General features: G+C 41.8%; 1 protein-coding gene across 3 annotated transcripts in view; it reads right to left on the reverse strand.

Moving 5' to 3' along the window:
• Positions 1 to 18,577, reverse strand: part of ADK (adenosine kinase) — a 202,381-nt gene that overhangs the window by 113,202 nt on the left and 70,602 nt on the right. For all 3 annotated transcript variants that reach the window (XM_083615945.1, XM_083615944.1, XM_083615946.1), the window contains exons 5-6: positions 4,014 to 4,186; positions 2,905 to 3,013 (exon numbers count right to left, since the gene is read on the reverse strand). In XM_083615945.1, the coding sequence (XP_083472071.1) occupies positions 2,905 to 3,013; positions 4,014 to 4,186 (282 nt within the window). The remainder of the gene's footprint in view (positions 1 to 2,904; positions 3,014 to 4,013; positions 4,187 to 18,577) is intronic.

Below are 18,577 nucleotides of genomic sequence, written 5' to 3' on the forward strand. Positions count from 1 at the left end.
AATTTCTCATGAATACTATGATAGCACTTAAATATAAAAAAGGTCCACTGTCTGCCGCATGTTGAGGAAAATGAGGAGCAACACCTGCCAAATGTTATGTATCAGATTTCTTTTCCACCCAAGGGGACAAAGTGGCTGGCTTGGGTCCAGTGGGGCTTTTCTGCCTCTTCCTTCCCACTGCAGTCTCAGGCACCCCCCTCCCCACCAAAGAGCAGCTCCCAAGAGGGAGGTCCCTTCAGAACATCATGGACTGTGGCTCACACAAGGTGCTCCCCACAAGTCCCCTCCAATTCTCTTCTCCCATTAACAACTCCATGCTATTTCCAACACAACTCAGAAGCCCCCGCCCCACAATGATCACTCCCCACATTAAATGGGGGGTGCCTTTGCGTGGTCGCGCGCAGCCCCCTGGACCCTATACGGCACCATTAACACAGGCTTGGCTTCGCCTTCCCCAGGTGGGATACCTGGAGGTCTCCGCCTACCTCAGCCAATTACCCAATCCCGGCCTGGGGAGGTGTTGCCAAGGTGATCAGCCCAGGTAGGGGGAGGGATTACCTGCCCACACAACATGGGGAGGATCTACCAAGGTCTACCCACATCTGATCTACCAAGGTCTACCCACATCTGAAACATAATAAAGTTGTGGCCAATTTTAATCCCATAGCACATTGTCTTTAGTCATTATTCCACATGGGGGCAGCCCAGGGTTTGGGGGACTCCGCCTGTCCACGCAAATATTTTTCAGGAGGTGGAAGGGGCTGCGATGGGAAGGATGATACAGGAAAGATCTGTTGCGTTCTACAATCCAAGTGTTTATGTGGGACCCAATTCCAGCCATACCTGGGTCCACCCCGCTGTGCCACAGACCTCTGTTTAACAGGGGGCTGTACAGGGCTGCAGGAAGAAAGGTTAGCACGCTCCAGCGGTACCTGTATGGAGGTGCAGTAAGATTCAGCTGGTTCCTGATGAACAGTTATGCCTACCATTCCTCTCCCCCTCCCACCCATTCTTTTTCTTCATTTCAAAACTTTCTAAGTCTTCTTACAGTTTTTAGCTCATTGCATTCAGTCCCAAGCGTGCCATTCAGAACAGACCAAGATACAGTAATTTTGAAATGAGAAAACAGGCCGGCGGGAGGGGGAAGAGCATAAATTAAATATGAACAGGCTACTGTGGAAATATATATTCTGAAAAGATGTCTCGAGCATATGGCAGAAGCGGTTGATGTTCTGTGCTGCATATGATCTTTGCAGGATAAGCATTTGCTTTACAATTATTGATGGAGCTTTGGCCATATGCAAGAATCAACAACCACCACCATGGAGAATCCAGAGCGCTGCACAATAACAGGCTGCAGGAGACATTAACACTAACTGAAGGAAATAACTTTTTTTTAAAAAATGAATTTGTTTCTCCCGGATAATCCATTTTCTACACTTCTCACCAGCTGTTCCCACATGGCTCAGGTAACAGGATGGCAGCAGCTGTCATACAGAATCCATATATTATACGCACATTACGTTCTTTAATCTGCCATAGCTGCCTCCTATACTTGTTAATTGCGATCAGCATTAACAACATCACAGCAAGGGAAACACAAATCTGCAATTTATAGCACCCCAGAATGCAAGTCTACATAAATATGTGAATTGGGTTTCCGTCTATCTTGGGCGAGAGTAAAATATCCGTAGAATGAATTCTGAGCATTTCCTCCTCAGCTTCACTAGAACAGTGTTTCCAACATGTGGGTCACAACTTCAATTGGGTTGCAAAGCCTGTGCAAGAGGGTCATGGCTTTGAAAGTTAACTCCAAACAATTATTGCTCTTAATCCTTAGTTGGTATGGTAAATACCTTTAACAGCTTTTTGTTTTGCTGGCATATTGTAGTGCTGTGTAGACAATTGTAACCAAGTGTCAGAAAGGCTAGAGTCTTATATTTTTGGCAGTGAGCTTATTCAAATTTTGGCTTCATGTTACCAACTCAGTTATTATTGAGTACCCTGACCCTGCTGATGAAGCACTATCTGTGCTGCTATTTGGTAGCGCCTATATTTGCATGCTAGGTTTTTCACTACTGACTTGTATGATTTTATTCTGTGAACTGCCCTGAGACCTCTGGGTATAGGGCGATATATAATAATAATAATAATAATAATAATAATAATAATAATAATAATAATAATAAAAAATACTGCAGCAGGCTATATACCTCCATAATGATCTGTGGCTATGTGAGACAACCATCAAACACCACACTGACCTACTTGTTTAGCTATCCCACTGATACTTGCCCAAATGGACTTTATTGTGAATCAAGATATTAAAAATATTACAGCTAACACAGCTTTTATAAGTGTATGTTTTAAAGTAAATTTTTAATGGCTTATGAAGTAATAACCTGTGATCAGGTGACAGCTATTCTTACATTCCCATTAAGAAAACAACCACCCTGAATAAGTTTGTAAGTAATATAAATATGGATTCCACATTAATAGACACATTAAGTAATTTTTTGCTTTCTGATCATGGTCCAAAATTCCTGTGACAATACTAAATAAATTTGGACTTGTGTGTCACAATACCAAAAAGGTTGAGAACCACAGTCCTAGAAGATGGCAGGTCTTGGCATCCGTGCAGATTCCAAGAAACTGCTCAAAAGTAAGGCATACATAAAAATGTAAATGCGATGTACAGTTAAGACTTCAAATGCTGAATTTGATTCAAAATAGCTCCTGAGTTCTTAAGTGAATTAAAGTAAGTCAACATTCATGTCAATTAATCAAGACCCAGTGCAATGGAAGAGTCACTTTTAGCAACCACAAAATGAATCCTGTACTTGATGCAACTTGTATGCAAATGGTCAAAGTGTTGAACGCAGGTACAAAATTAACCAAACCTACCGCAATATAATAAACTTGAGCTTTTTCCACCAAGTTCCAGTTCTTTTCTATGTCAAGATGCTTTTCCTTTTTATAACAGTTAGCAGCAGCCAGGTTAGCAACAAGAGACCTAAAATGACAAAAAGTAGTCAACATGATCAGATGGAACAACTGATCCATAATCTCTTCATTCCTTTCGCTCCTGCAAACTAATAATAATACTTAGAATTTATTTAGCAAGCTGCTTCAGATACTGTTCCTTCTTGCAACAACCTGTGATGTAGGTCAGTTTTATTCCCATATTGTTGATGGGAGGGGGCACTGGGGCTGAGAGGCTGCTCTAAGGCCACCTGTTCAGTTTTTGTGCAGGAGAGGGAAGAGGTTCAAACTGGGGACTTGTGGATTTGTACCCCAGTCTCCTAGCCACTTATGCCACTTTCCGAAAACCTCCTACAGATCTGGGAGTGGAAGTTTCAAGACAACTTTCTAGTAATGCTAATTGGGAAGAAGCAGGGAAGCAAGGTGCTGCTTTTGATGCTGATGCTGTTGGTTGATTAAAAGGTAAAGGGACCCATGACCATTAGGTCCAGTCGTGACCAACTCTGGGGTTGCGGCGCTCATCTCGCTTTATTGGCTGAGGGAGCCAGCGTACAGCTTCTGGGTTATGTGGCCAGCATGACTAAGCGGCTTCTGGCGAACCAGAGCAGCGCACGGAAACGCCTTTTACTTTCCTGCCGGAGCGGTACCTATTTATCTACTTGCACTGCGTGCTTTCGAACTGCTAGGTTGGCAGGAGCAGGGACCGAGCAACGGGAGCTCACTCCGTCACGGGGATTCGAACCGCCGACCTTCTGATCGGCAAGTCCTAGGCTCTGTGGTTTAACCCACAGCGCCACCCGCGTCAATCACGTTGGTTGATTACACAGAGGCAAATTTGTAAAGATGGGGAAGAGTAGCAAGAAGAAGAGATTGTCAACAGCACAAATGGAAAGGAGAAGGGACTTGAAGTCACAAGCACCTCAATTTGGCTTACAAATGCAGCTGCAGACATCTGCCAATATTCCATGTCAAAATAGGAATTTTGACCTGGAATATGTCAGAGGTTTTTGTATCCCAAGGAGATATATGACCTGTTGTCACTTGTGATGCAGGCAGCACAGGTTCCAGTTGGCTCTTCGCTCTGCTCATAATAATGGGCATCCACATGAGCTTCTTCCGCTTTCTTCTTCAAAATTGCACCAAACTTATCCGTTCCGATGCACCCAAAAAACGTTGCAGCTTTATAAGGGCTCTGGATCATCCACTGCAGTCAGAGACAAAGAAGGAAAAACCAATTCACTTCAATTGCTTGGAATCAAATTGTTGTTGTTATTATATGTACAGCACTTTACATTAAATTGAGAAGGCCAATAATACCTTTGAATTCCTTCAAATCCAGATGGACTTTAAATCTTTTAAGTTCAACCTCCCTCAGCCTGGGACCCTCCTGATATTGTTGGACTCCAGCTCTTATCAGTCCAGTTGTAGTCCAATTTAAGGCTAACTTAAAACTGCAATTCTAACCACACTTACCTGGGAGGAAGCCCAGCTGAATGTAACAAAACTTATTTCTGAGTATGCATGGCGAAGATTGTAGCTTTAGTCTATCAAAGTTTTGAGGGTTCATTTTATTTTATTTTATTTTATTTTATTACAATAAAGCGGTATGAAATAGAGTAAAATAGACATACTGATGTAGCTTAGGAAAATACAAATAAAATATTACCGATTATATGCAAAATCAATAGATCTTTAGCAAACATACATTTTTGGACTTAGACTCTAAAAATGCAAAACCAGCAGTTCAGCTACTCTGAAATAACTGCTAAACAAAACTGCAAAACAATCCAAGACCACCCCCAGATACATCATACATACATCACAGAAAAGGCGGTCTACAACAGAAATCTGAGTGCGTTGTTTATCACCTGTCTGGCAGATTACCTCTTAATGGTCACTTGATTGGATTACGTGGGGAGCCTGGCCAGTCTTTTGTAATGATAAATACTTAGTTCCTGAGCCAGGTCACAGGCTCACCCTATTCATACACAGACATACCCTTAAGACAGGATTTGTGAATGAAAAGACAATGGGGAGGCTTTTCCATTTCCATTTGACCTTGCAGAGAAATATTTGAGGTCAATTTGGGAGGGACAAAATGGTTTCAGGACTTTTTCTGTGGTGTTTCAGACATGTGGTTTATATATACAGTGATGAACATTTCTCTCTCTCTCTCTCTCTCTCTCTCTCTCACACACACACACACACACACACACACATATATATATACACACACACACACCTTAAAATTCTTATAACACTGACAAAATGGATATTATTATTCTTTTTTTATTGGAGAATTCTTCAGCTTTATTAGATTTTAAGCCATGAGTAGACAGTATTTCCCTTTTACATTAGCAGTTAAATCCTTCAACCAAAAACCTTCAACATTCCTGTTTGGACAAGTTTGGATGCTTAGAAAGTAGAGGTAATTTTGATCTGTTTTAGTATTTGAACTTTTGTTTTAAAGTATTGTTGTGAATTCCCCCCTTGATTTTATTGTTTTATCTTTTTGTAAAACACTTTGAAGGGTTTGTTGTTTTTTTTAAAAAAGTGTATAAATTTTATAAAATAATAAATAATATATCTTATAAACCAACCAACCAACCAACCACACAATGCTTTGCTCAGTGCTGTCCTAAGAAAATCCATGCAGGCCTCCTCCATGTTAAAACCAATTCTTATCCACTCCATTTCTGCTCTTGTGTCATCACCAGAGATGGTTAGGCCCCACAAATGCTACAGATTATTTTAACAAGTCAAAAAGGTCCACTGGATTCACTTGAAGGAGTGGCATTCTGGCCCTAGGTGGGACTAACTTTGGAAAGAAAAAGGAACTGAAGGTATGGTGTGGGCAATGGATCATCCCGAACTTTTAGGCGTTCCAGCCACACAACAGGGTGTGGCCCTTGGTCCAGGAAGCAGTATTGAGACACACCCTTCAGATGAGTCCAGTGAACAGAAGATACTCCTGTGCTGGACTCAGGTGGGATGTTCACAAGTTGATCTGCTGATCAACAGCTGGATGCCTAAGATGGATGGAGCACACTGTGAAGTGCTCCCCATCCAAAAGTCACTTTGGCTGAAGCACCAAGGACCAAATGCTCTGTACCACCTTTCCCAAATGGCCTTGGCCCTGCATACCTGAAGGAGCGTCTTCACTCCCATCATTCAGCCTTGACACTGAGATCAAAATGGCTGCTCATGCTGAAAATGGCTACCTTTCTAAACATGCTTTTGTTTGGAATTCATGTAGCCTCAAATACTCCCCCCCCCATCCTAGCCTTTCCTGACCATCAAGGTTAGGTTTTTTGTTTTAAGTTCTGTGACTTTGTACCTCTTCTGATATATTTCACTGTTTACATTTTATGATATATTAAATGATTTTATAACATGCTCTTGTGTTTAATTATTTAATTTGTCATGCTTTTATTTATATTGTATACGACTTAGACACTGTTTAACATCAAGCTGTCTAGAAATTTTGTAAATAAAATAAATAAAATCCATGTTCTGAATATTAGTAGTGATTAGGTGTTAAGAGATTAGGAATGAGTAACAACAGATCTTAGTATGTATTTCATAGTACTATAAATACATGCTTTAAAGTTTCAGAGCATCTTACATTGTAGGTTCTAATCAGTTCTGCTGCTTCATACACACACGATCAAGTCTGTTTCTCCATCCCAGCTATAAGCTGTTCATTCAAATTTCATGCATATCAACATCTGAATAGCGACTAAAGACTACGGTTGGAGATCTCTCTTATCTGTTGGGTAAAATTTCAAACGCTAAACATATGCCTATCAGCTTATATCTACAACAGTATCTAAAACAGGTGATAAAGGTTAAGTGAAAGTTTATTGACAATGATGAACTCTGACAGCCTCTATTCAATTACTTTTTCCTTCAAGGTGTCTGTGATCAAAGCAAGAAAGTCGTCCCCCCCCGAATCACAAGCTGTTTGTTCGGATTGAAACATCTGGTCAATATTCCCTAATGCTGCAATTTTCATGCGGTGTTAGCAATAGGGTAAGTTTCCTCTCCTTTAAGTCCCATAAGTGAGACACATATGGCTGATCATTTGATCCAGAAAAGATTCAGTTCACAGCACCATGTACAACTCTCTCTGCACTTTATGGTATTTTAAGGCTGCTCTGTCATTGCACTCCATCAAAACTGCAGTCTGTTACAGGCTTCTGCTATAAAAGCCTGCAAACATGACAGAGCTTAACAGCATTTGACTATGGGAGACAGAAAGCGTGTAAAGCAAGGCTGTCTTTAAAATGGCAGATCTTCAACTCCTGCTAAGCGTTCCCAAAGTGTGGCAAACTAGTAAACAATATAAAGACCCAGTAATATCTGTTTAAAAAGTCACTCATTATTGTCATTCTAACATTTTCCATTCTGTATGTCTGAACTAATAGAGCATCTTCTTTTGCCTACCTAAGCCATTATACGATTCATAAACATTTAACATCATTTACATTTAATTTAGAAAGGTCTTACTAACCAATTACTGTTTTGCATGTTAATGGCACTTCACCCTCCCTCCAAACAGTGAATGCAATAGGGCTAATTCCCAAGGAAATTTACACACTGCAACCTCAGTGTTTGAGGCAATCTTACAGAAAATTTTGCAATCCAGAACAATTTTTACTGAATTGCCTGCCTACATGTAGATATGTCCATCATTTATGGCTTAGAAAAGTAAGTAAAATATCAAAACATCCTAGGGGCACTTCTTATCTGCCACAGGAAGCAAGGTAAGAGTGCTTCAGCTCTCAGTGATTTTTGCATCTATATGGTTATCATTTATTAGTAGAAGTCAGTGGTGGATATTTAAGTATCAGTGGAGATCTTCCATATAGAAATAGGTGTTTGATCCTTGTGATCTGATAGCAGCAGAAGGTAAGTCCTCAAAGCTTCTTGCAAAAGTTAGTTGAAACTTTACAAACTGAAATTTTGCCTGTTACGTTTCAATCTTTACTTTGTGTTTTACTGTCGTTAGCTGCCTTGAATGCCAACTGGTGGAAAGGTGGGATAAAAAATTAATGTACAAAAAGTGACATCAGAGATGTCGACGATTTCTGTCACAATATCAATCTACCGTATTTTTCGTCCTATAGGACGCACTTTTTCCCCTCCAAAAATGAAGGGGAAATGTGTGTGCATCCTATGGGGAGAATGCAGGCTTCAGGAAGCTATCCGCAAGCCTTGGGAGCCCGGCGGGAGTCCCCGCCGGGCTCCCAAGGCTTGCGGACAGCAGCCTGCAGCCCGAAACCCGGGGAGCGCTCCACAGCGCGCCCCGGGCTTCAGGCAGCTCTCTGCAAGCCTGGGGAGCCCGCGGGAGTTCCCGCCGGGCTCCCTAGGCTTGCGGATAGCAGCTTGTTCTGGGGGCTGGGGTCGGGTGAAGCTCGGGCTGCCTTTTTTCCTTTATTCCCCCCCAAAAAAAACCTAGGTGCGCCCTATGGGCCGGTGCGCCCTATAGGGCGAAAAATACGGTAGTTGAAAAACTACAGCTTCACCCATGGTGGAGTAAGCCAAATATATATATAATATAGTTCTGCAACCTGATAGGCTCCAATATATAGCCAACTCCAGGGGGCATGGGTGCTTGGGCACCCACAATAATATAACTGTGGGGGCTGGGCACCCACAAAGTCAATCAGCAAAGCCAGAGAGGGGCAGCCAGCCAGCCTCTGTGGTGCTGCCTCCAAGAGAGAAGCTGTTCATCTCCACCCACTGCAGCCAGCCAGTGAGACACCCTTTTCCAGGAGTGGGAGCCTCGGGTGTGGATAGACTCTGCCTCCACGTCCAAGGCCTCCCCCCCCCCCAGGAAACGGTGCCTTGCTGCAGAGAGTTGGAGGAAGTGAAGCTGCTGCTACCACCAGGCAGACATATGACTTCACACGAACACAGCTGCATGTAGTGCATGTGATGCTGCACATTTGCGTGGAGGCAACGGGCACCCACAGTCCTGAGGCTGAGATGGCACCCCTGCTCCACTACGGATGCTTCCCAGTCCAATTTGGACCATTCATGCAATGTGCCACAGTGAAGGAAGTCTCCACACATGTATGCTGTGAGTAACAAGTTTCCGGAGTTGCTAGAGCCCTCCCCTTCCCCAGTTCCAACAACTTCAAATACAGGAATATGTACGGCACAAAACAGCTTTCAAAAAGTGAAGGCTCTTCAGCAAACAAAGATTTTTTTAAAAAAGTGGGGGGGAGGGAATCCTAGGTCCTTCCAGATCTAGTCATCTATAGCAGTGTTCCCCAACCTTGGGCCTCCAGCTGTTTTTGGACTACAATTCCCATCATCCTTGACCACTGGTCTTGCTAGCGAGGGATGATGGGAGTTGTAGTCCAAAAACAGCTGGAGGCCCAAGGTTGGGGAACACTGATCTATAGCACAAGGACCAGATTTCCCATAATAGTGAGTCATTTATATAATGCAAATAACAAGGAAATTTAAAAACCTCTACCAGAACAATGAGACTCATCTCTTTCTGTACTCTAACACGGGTGTAACTCAGCACATTCATCCTGAACAGACAACAGGCAAACAACATGGAGCATATTCAAGATACTCACTATCTAATAATGCTTTTCCTTGCTTTTTAACTTACAAACAGCTACAGAGGAATGGGAGGGCATCTGTATCAACACATTGAATGTATAAGTACAGGAGGCTGCATCAACAAGCTTGTCCTGTAAGTGTCCTAATAGTTGTTTCAATTTCACATAGGCTGTAAAAAGGCCTCAGAGCTCAGCTTCTAGTATGCTAAAGCTACATGGAACAATGGGTTGCCCACTATGATGTGATGCAAGATGGACTGCTTTAACACATCGGCATCATCAGAGCCACTGTGACATCAGCAGATACATTTGCCAAAATTCTGTGGACATTGATCACAACTGTTGTGCTGATCCTAGCTAGTATTTTTACAGTTTCATCCAGAGAAGAATACCATCAATAAAAGATGCAATTAATGCAAATCTGCATTCAAAGTCATTATTAGAAAAATGCAACAACATACCGAACTTTAAAGTTAAGCAGCTCATCAAGAAACGCTGTCACTATTTAGAAATTTCATTGTTTCTCCAGTAGTTAAAAGAGAAACAATACACTATGTAATTTCTTTGCTAACTACTCTACTAATATGTTAATGATATCATTACATGATTTCACAAGTACAACATGTAATTTCATTTATTTATTCTCCATAGAGGCAGTGGGAAGGTGCAGATTAAGAGGCTGTCAAAATGGTAAAGTGACAGCTCATGCAAATTTATTTTTGCAATATAGCATGTAAGGAATGCAAATGCTAGTTAAAACAAAGTAGCTTCAGGCACTCAAGGTGTGCTTCAGGCATTGCATAAATGGATGAAAAATGCTAACAAATTAGAATGTCAAAAGCAAAGTGGGGAGGGGGAGGAAATTGAGGGTTCTATTTAAATGGCATTAAAACGATAACCTGACGGTAAATCAAGGCAAATATAAACACACGTGGGGTACTTTACCATCCCCAAACACTGTCGGAATTACCTGAACTGGCACAGAACCAGGACAAGGAACAACTATAATGAATTTGGATTTGAGTGAAAAATTAACTGCAATGAATAAAGGTGAGGATTGCTAGTCAAGTTATTGTGTGTAAGCAATCTCAATTCTCTGTGTTAGCAACTTTCATCTTTGCCTCCTCGTTTTGCTCTGGGCCACTTTCATAATGTGCTTGTTCCCTATCAGCTGAAAGCTTTGCAAAATAATCACTTTGGGACATGATGCATATCAAGATACAGATGCACATTTGAAATATGCTAAATGGAGGGGGGGAGCTGCTGGGTGGGACAATTAGGAGTGTAGAAAGGGAAAGATTAAGAACCTGTTTCCCCTGTCACTTCTCAGTTCTTATCTGCCTCTCGAAGCAGCTTTCATGCTTAAAAAAGCGGTGCTTCTATGTAGCTGCATGCAACATAGTTTCTGCCTTAGTATTCAGGCAGCAACAATAAATTGTGTGTGTGTGTCCCGAACTTGAAAACTTGACATATTTTTGTGACTTTGGGGTTCATTCTAATGAAGGTCTTATTCATCTGTAAATGTGGCCGTTTTTTCTTACGGACCACCACAACTACCTTTGCTTTTTATGTGCCTTGGAGAATACAGAATCTAGCTGTTCAGCTTGGAGTCTACAACCATAAGGAGATAATCTACCCCTTGAAGATGTACAGCAGTCTGAGGATTACATCCCATCCAAACCTTAAGTAATACTACTATTTAGCTTCCACTGGCTCTTTTACCTAGTACATAATCCATAATCAAACCCTGGCTTTGCTAGAATAAAGACTGCCCAGGAACCACTGTGTTTCATTTAAGGTTCAGGACAGATCTGGGTTACAAACCAAATTTCCATTTCCCTCAAATAATGGGGGAAACAGCTATCCCAGGTGTGCAACCAGGTATCTCTAGCACCTGGGAGGGACTTAGCTGGCATTCTCCATCTTGGAACGGAGTCTACAAATTGCAACTTCTAGCACACTTTCACCTTTGCAACCGTCTCCCTCATCCCACCCCACCCGTACTTTGTTAATATGTTTGATGGATGAAGAATTCCAGAGTTTGTCATATTTTTGTGACTTTTTGGCTGGTCCTAATGAAGTTCTCACTCAAGGGGGGACTTTGGAGCTTTTCCTTCTTTGGAATGCAGTGGTGTCACCTGACTCTCTTTGGGTAACTATGCATTTCAAGCGCAATCTTTCCCAACATGGAACTTTCCAGGTGATGTTGGAGTTTCTTTTGTCTGGTGGAGATGCTGAAAAGCTTAGCACTATTGGAAGAAGCAAGAAACCAACCAGGAAGGTGGTTAGACCATGAGATGGAGAGGGAGTAAAAAGGAGGAGAGAAAGACAACAGAATAAGAGCTAAACAAATGCTTTTATAGTGGTTGTCACTGCAAAAGATGTTGGACAGGTCCTCATCGCCAAGTCACTTTTCAGGCAGAGCATCTAAAAAGCTACGTTAAATGGCGGTGACAAGAGATGAAGTTGTAGGGCTCATTGGCAAATTAAAAATTAACAAGCCACCAGGTGTGGATGGCATATTAAATATTTCAAATGTGATGGCTGATCTTCTAACGTCAAATGCAAAGTCACTATAATTGGCTTTTATTAAAGGACTGGAATGAAGCCAACATAACACCAATGTTCAAAAATGCTCTGTGGTTTTTTTTAATAACCCAAGTTGATTACTTTGGGGCTCTTCTGATGTAACCTTTTCCTCCAAAAGAGTGATTTTAAAAGTATCCCTTTATGGAGGGAATACACATGGAAGACATTATAATGTAATCAAAAATCATGTGGATTTCCCCAGAAAATATCTGAGCAGGATAGCAGATTCTTCCTGCATCTTGCTTTCATAGGTTTGGGGATGGGAGTCCACATGAATTTAAAAGTTCTATGTTTTCCACATGCATTGCATAGGTTGATGGGAATTATTCCATGTGGAGAAAAAAAGAGTGTGTTAAGATCGGATCCATTTTACTTTGAAACAAGCATGTTGTCAAGACACCTAAATTTGATTGTCACTTCTTACTATTTCATTACTGCAAATCTCAGGGGTAGGAGCATATCAAGTGACCCATTTCAGCATTCCAAGACACTGACATCGGTACATCAATAAAATTTCATCCCTTAACAGCAATCGTTCTGTGTAATGACTGATCTACTGAGCCAGCACCATGGCAAGAGACCTACGGTTTTTCTTGTATCCAAGACAAAGAAAATATTTGGCCTTCCAAAACATATTTGTTAAAATTCCTGTTCTGAAGCAGGATTCTAATTTTTTTTCAGAAAACTGTGACACATGTAGGAAAACAATCTGGTTCTAGTCACTGTTGCAATTAAATACGACTTGCAATATGATAACTTCAGTTTTTAAATGTTTCCCTTCACTGAAAGCCAAAAGTAGCAATTCTTAATCCAAGAAAGGTATCTAGTTTCCTTTTTAATCTATTATCCGTTGTAATAATGTCTGGGGCTTTAATGAATGATAGCAGTACTAAAACCTTTGTAGAAACATAAATACTTTGGTAGAAATACCTTAATCTATTTCTAAAATAGCTACATTAAAAAAAGACACCCCCCTTTATTAACACTGCATATTTAAGGCAGGTATCCATATGGAAGCTATTAATCCCTAAAATGTTTAAAGCCATTTTAAGTCGCAAATATTATGTGACCTTTAAAAATTATTCGGATTTCAGAACAGTAAAGCTTTGAAGATGGCAAATTTTCAGTTTAATTGGGGAAGCAAAGAGAACACAATCTTAAAGTAAGTTATACATTAAGAATTAATGGTATACAAGAGGAGGTATGTATTACAAACCAGAAGTAAACCACAGTTCAGGAAAAATTCTCCAGCAGTTGCATCCCAACATACCTAAAACAAAAAAACTAACATTTCCGCTAATGAGACAGCTTGGTATTTTATTCTGTCAACTGATGGCTTAAGGTATCATAGTGTTGACGACTCAGCCAACTGACTGTTTGGATATAGTCAACTGACTGCCAACTATTTGCACAGAATCAAGTATTTCCAAAATGCCACAGGGCCTCCTCAGAAAGAGGGTGGGGAATCCCCAGCATAGAACTACCGTATTTTTCGCTCTATAGGATGCACCGGACCACAGGACGCACTGGGCCATAGGAGGGGGAGAACAGGGGAAAAAAATTCTCCACCTCTCTGCTCAGCGCCCCTTCAGCGCAGAGGCAGGAGAAACAGAGCCCCTTCCATTTCTCCTCCCGCTTCACTGAAGGGGCGCTGCGCAGAGAGGGAAAACTGTGCAGCACCTCTCCAGCGAAGTGAAGCCTGGAGTGTGCACCGACCCCTCTCGCTTTCCAGGCTTCAGGCGGCTATCCGCAAGCCTTCGAGCGCAGCGGAAACTCCTGCTGCGCTCTGAAGGCTTGCGGATAGCTGCCTGAAGCCTCCGGAGTGCAGCGGGAGTTCCCGCTGTGCTCTGGGGGCTTCAGGCGGCTTCAGCGAAAGCAACACGAAGCCTCCAGAGCGCGGGAGGAGCTCTCCCTCTGCGCATCGGAGGCTTCGCGTTGCTATCGCTAAAGCCAAGGAGCCTGCATTCGCTCCATAAGATGCACACACATTTCCCCTTAATTTCTGAAGGGGAAAAAGTGTGTCTTATAGAGCGAAAAATACAGTATACTATGTCGCCAACCAAGTGCACCACATAATCCCATATATTCTAGAAGATGAAACAAAACAGTGGGTACACCTGCATAGAGACATAATTGAAAATACCCCCACCACAGCATACACATTCCTCCCAAACAAACTAAGGAAAATCTTCACAACACTAAACAGGTTCACACAGACCATTCTTAAAGCATGGAAGGAAGAAGCAGGCAAACTGCCCCCAACCCCATCCTCACTAATCCCCCGGGCACACCACCCACTATTCCATCTGTGGCGTTTGCCCATTCCTTTGAAAATGTCTGTACAGGGGGAGAGAAAGGGTTAATATGTAGACCAATAGGAAAGCCGGAGGCAGAGCCTACTTGTTTATAAAAGGGCTTAGCCCGAGGTTTGGGGGTGGGTAGTCGGTTGGTTTTAGTGGGTTGGTTGGGAAAGGCAGTTGGAAAAGCAGTTGGCAGACAGTTGGAATTAGACAGTTAGGGCAGTGGGTTCTTGCGTGAGGGAAGGTAGAAGAGTTAGAGACAAGATAAAAATAAGACTAAGAAGGTAAAGAGTAACAACGTTTTGAATGCAGTTAAAGATTATTTGTTTATCTGCAATAAACTACACTCTTCTTTGTTAACTTAAGAACCTGACTGAGACTAAGTGATTTACCGGAGAGGACCTGGTTGGTGGTGGCGGATTAGTGGTGTACAGGTCAATAGTCCGTGAGATGACCAGGGACTCCATACGAACGCCACACCATCATGCAGCACAAAACTTCCAGATGAAAACTTGGGAGTGAGAGGAGGCGAGGGCAGTACCAGCATCCTGCGAGGCCTTACAGCAGCAACAGGAGATGGCAGCAATAGCAGCGGCAGCCTGCGAGGCCTCGTGGGGACACAAGCAGTGGGGCTTGCAAGTCCTCTTGGCGGTAGTGGGGGGCAGTGGCAGAAGCTGTGGCAGCCTGCCTCAGCAAGGCTTGTAGGCCACCTCTGCTTCTGCCACCGTCTCCTGCTGCCGCTGCATGGCCTTGCAGGCTGCCACTACTGAAACTGCCATGACAAGGCCTTGCAGGCCAGCGCTGCTTCTGCCACCCCTGCCCACTGCTGTGGCGAGGCTTCACAGGCTTATTGTGCCCCTGCTGCCAGGCTGCCGCTGCTTCTGCCCTCTAATTGTTGATTCTGCCACTGCCAGGCTGCTGCTGCTTCTGCGCCTAGCAGTCTGGCAGTCCCAGATTATTTGTATTCACTATGACTCATCACCATACTTTGGATTGTCCTGAATACCACCATTTGGTAGCCAAGCCCCAAACCAAAAGTCTCATTAGGATGCATTTTGGCTTGCCTGCTGCTGAAAATGACCATGAAGTGATTGGTAGAATCATCATTTATCATTTTAGACCCTTAAGTAGTAGCAGGACATTGTCCTGTTTGCCTCTGTGTAGTTCCTTATTTCATACATTGTAATATATTGATATATCACAATGTTTAGCATTTTGGCTTGCCTGCTGATGAAACTGAGGGTGTGATGATTGATAATATTGTCATTTATCTGTTTTAGTCCCCTAAGTATTAGCAGTTGCTAGGACATTGTCCTGTTCACCTCTGTACAGTTCCATCCTTATTTCAGACACTGTAGTAGATTGCAATGTTTAGCTGGTAATAACACGTTTTGGACGATATATTGATGTATCACCCAGCCCTACTGCCTGGTGCAGAGGTAGACAACCTGGTGCCCCCCTGAATTGTTGAGCTATAACTGCCTTCATCCCTGAGCACTGACCACACTGGCTGGGGCTGATGGGAGTCATAGTTCAGGACGAGGAAGATCCAGAATCAAATCTTCATTCCGAATGAAGGTTATTGGCAGAAAGGTGGCTCTTCAGTGAAACACAGCATATTTTAAACAGCAAATGTCTTAACAAGTGGATAATTACGGTTGCAATTCAATTCAATTCTATTCTATATATTACCCATCAGTTTTTTAAGTATAGGTACATGGTCCTCACAGGGACAAGGATCCAGGAGTTACCGTCTGATCTCTAACAAGGATCAACCTTCTGAGTGCACCTGGGTAATCCTGCATTTCTATTTTATGCTTTCTATTTTTACACCTTTAAGCTCTGTAACATGTTTAGTTCTCAGATTCTGAATATTTATAAATTTACTCAGTGCTTTTTTTCTTAAAAAATGTTTAGGGGTACTCTCATTTTCCTACTCATATTGAGATACTGCCCTTCAATGAGGCCAAACTTAGATTCACAAAATGTTTAGGGGTATGTGTACCCCTGCGTTCCCCCAGAAAAAAAGCACTGAATTTAATAATCGAATGGGGGTAACATTTATAACCTTGTGGCAAAACACTGTGCAGCTCACTAAAAACCAGCCCTTCAAGGGAAGTGCTAGAAACCCAACCTCCAAGTAAGTGATCTTGCTTATTATTTCTGTACAAAGAAAAGCAGTACAGTACGATTGCATCTTACACAGGGGTTCAGCTCCAAAGGTTCCATGTATACGAAAAAATGTGCCTATTCAAACCACCTCCTTGGAACCATCCCTGCATGAGCATTCCTAGACTTTGAAGCCTCCATGCCTGGCAAAGCAAGGAAGAGAGCTTAAAATCTCTTTTCACACTGGGAAAATCCAGTGTAAAAATCACTTTTAAGTTTTCTGCCTTATTTGCTTTTAACTTGCAAAATTTCAATCAGTCAGTACCAGGTATGGTTGAAATCATGCAAATTAAAGGCACATAAGATGCAATCGTACTGTAATCAATTATTTAAACAAATTCTTTTTCAAGGTTATAGTTCCAAAAACCACAAAAGAGTGTTGGCTCCATGGTCAAAATTATTAGTTTATTAAGCTTTTATTTAATTGAAAAACAATGTTCCAATTGGAGTAACCAGTTACTTTGCACATATGTTTGGAAGGGGGATTAATTATAAAATGAGAAATTTGAATTAAAGCAATCAAATGAATTTGCAAGGCAGTGAGTAGAAGTACAATTAGAAACTTCTTCCACAGAATTTAGTTTACAAGATGTTATCACAACTTTGTTAACCATTTTCCTACCCTTAATGTGGCAGCTTCAGAAATCCTGAACACAAATCTTTGTAACTGGAGTATATTTGGATTAATAAATACTGGTTTGAAATGACAATTGTTTTATATAAAACTGTGAGTATTAAGAAGCCTGATGAAAGCTTCCCTATGTCTACTGGCTAATAAAATTTAAATCACTCTTGAGTAACCTTCTAAGATAATTCCTCAATAGGTTGTTAACACTAGCTCATAAAACAAGTTATTGTTTTGAATGAGTAAAAGGAAAATTCCTACATTGGCTCCCAGTACGTTTCCGAGCACAATTCAAAGTGTTGGTGCTGACCTTTAAAGCCCTAAACTGCCTCTGTCTAGTATACCTAAAGGAGCGTCTCCACCCCCATCGTTCTGCCAGGACACTGAGATCCAGTGCCGAGGGCCTTCTGGCGGTTCCCTTGCTGCGAGAAGCCAAGTTACAGGGAACCAGGCTGAGGGCCTTCTTGGTAGTGGCACCCGTCCTGTGGGACACCCTCCCACCAGATGTCGAAGAGAAAAACAACTACCAGACTTTTAGAAGGCATCTGAAGGCAGCCCTGTTTAGGGAAGCTTTTAATGTTTAACAGATTATTGTATTTTAATCTTTTGTTGGGAGCCACCCAGAGTGGCTGGGGAAACCCAGCCAGATGGGTGGGGTATAAATAATAAATTGTTATATTATTATTTTTATTCATTTTCCAATGGTAGTTTCACAGAATGTAACCTCCAAGTCAGACTGAGACATGCTGGCAAAAATTAATTTATGCTTTGTTTTAACCTTACAGACCTCAGCATTATACAGAACTCTGAAAGGAAGAAATGTATGTCTCAAAACATATTAAGCAGCAAAGGAACTGCATCTCATCAAAATTAAATAGTGGTTTTCAGACAATAGTTAACAACGCAATCCTGTACATGTCTACTCAGAAGTAAATCTCATTTCGTTACATGGCATTACCCCAGGGTACATGAACATAGGATAGAACCATAAGGTATGTTTAGTAGCGCTGGGCAATATAGTGATATATTGTCCAAAATCGGTTTGAAGTCCATATCATGATATCGGTTTCTTAATTTTTGACCTGGCAATATATCGCGAATCATGATGTTAGTGTGTGTGATATGCAAAAATCATGATGTGGGAAAAACCTTGAATTTACAAAAGCAACCACTTGTGCTACAATTGTGAAAATGGACACAGTACACATGACAGCAAAGCATGTTTCATGTTGACTTATTAGAAATACAAGGCAGCATTACCGACATATTTCAAAAAGTAATTTAATATATAACACTGGCTCACAACACCACTGTATTTTACTATTTATATT

The sequence above is a fragment of the Podarcis filfolensis genome, assembly GCF_964270895.1.
Source record: "Podarcis filfolensis genome assembly, chromosome: 5".
In the NCBI taxonomy this organism is placed as follows: Eukaryota; Metazoa; Chordata; class Lepidosauria; order Squamata; family Lacertidae; genus Podarcis; species Podarcis filfolensis.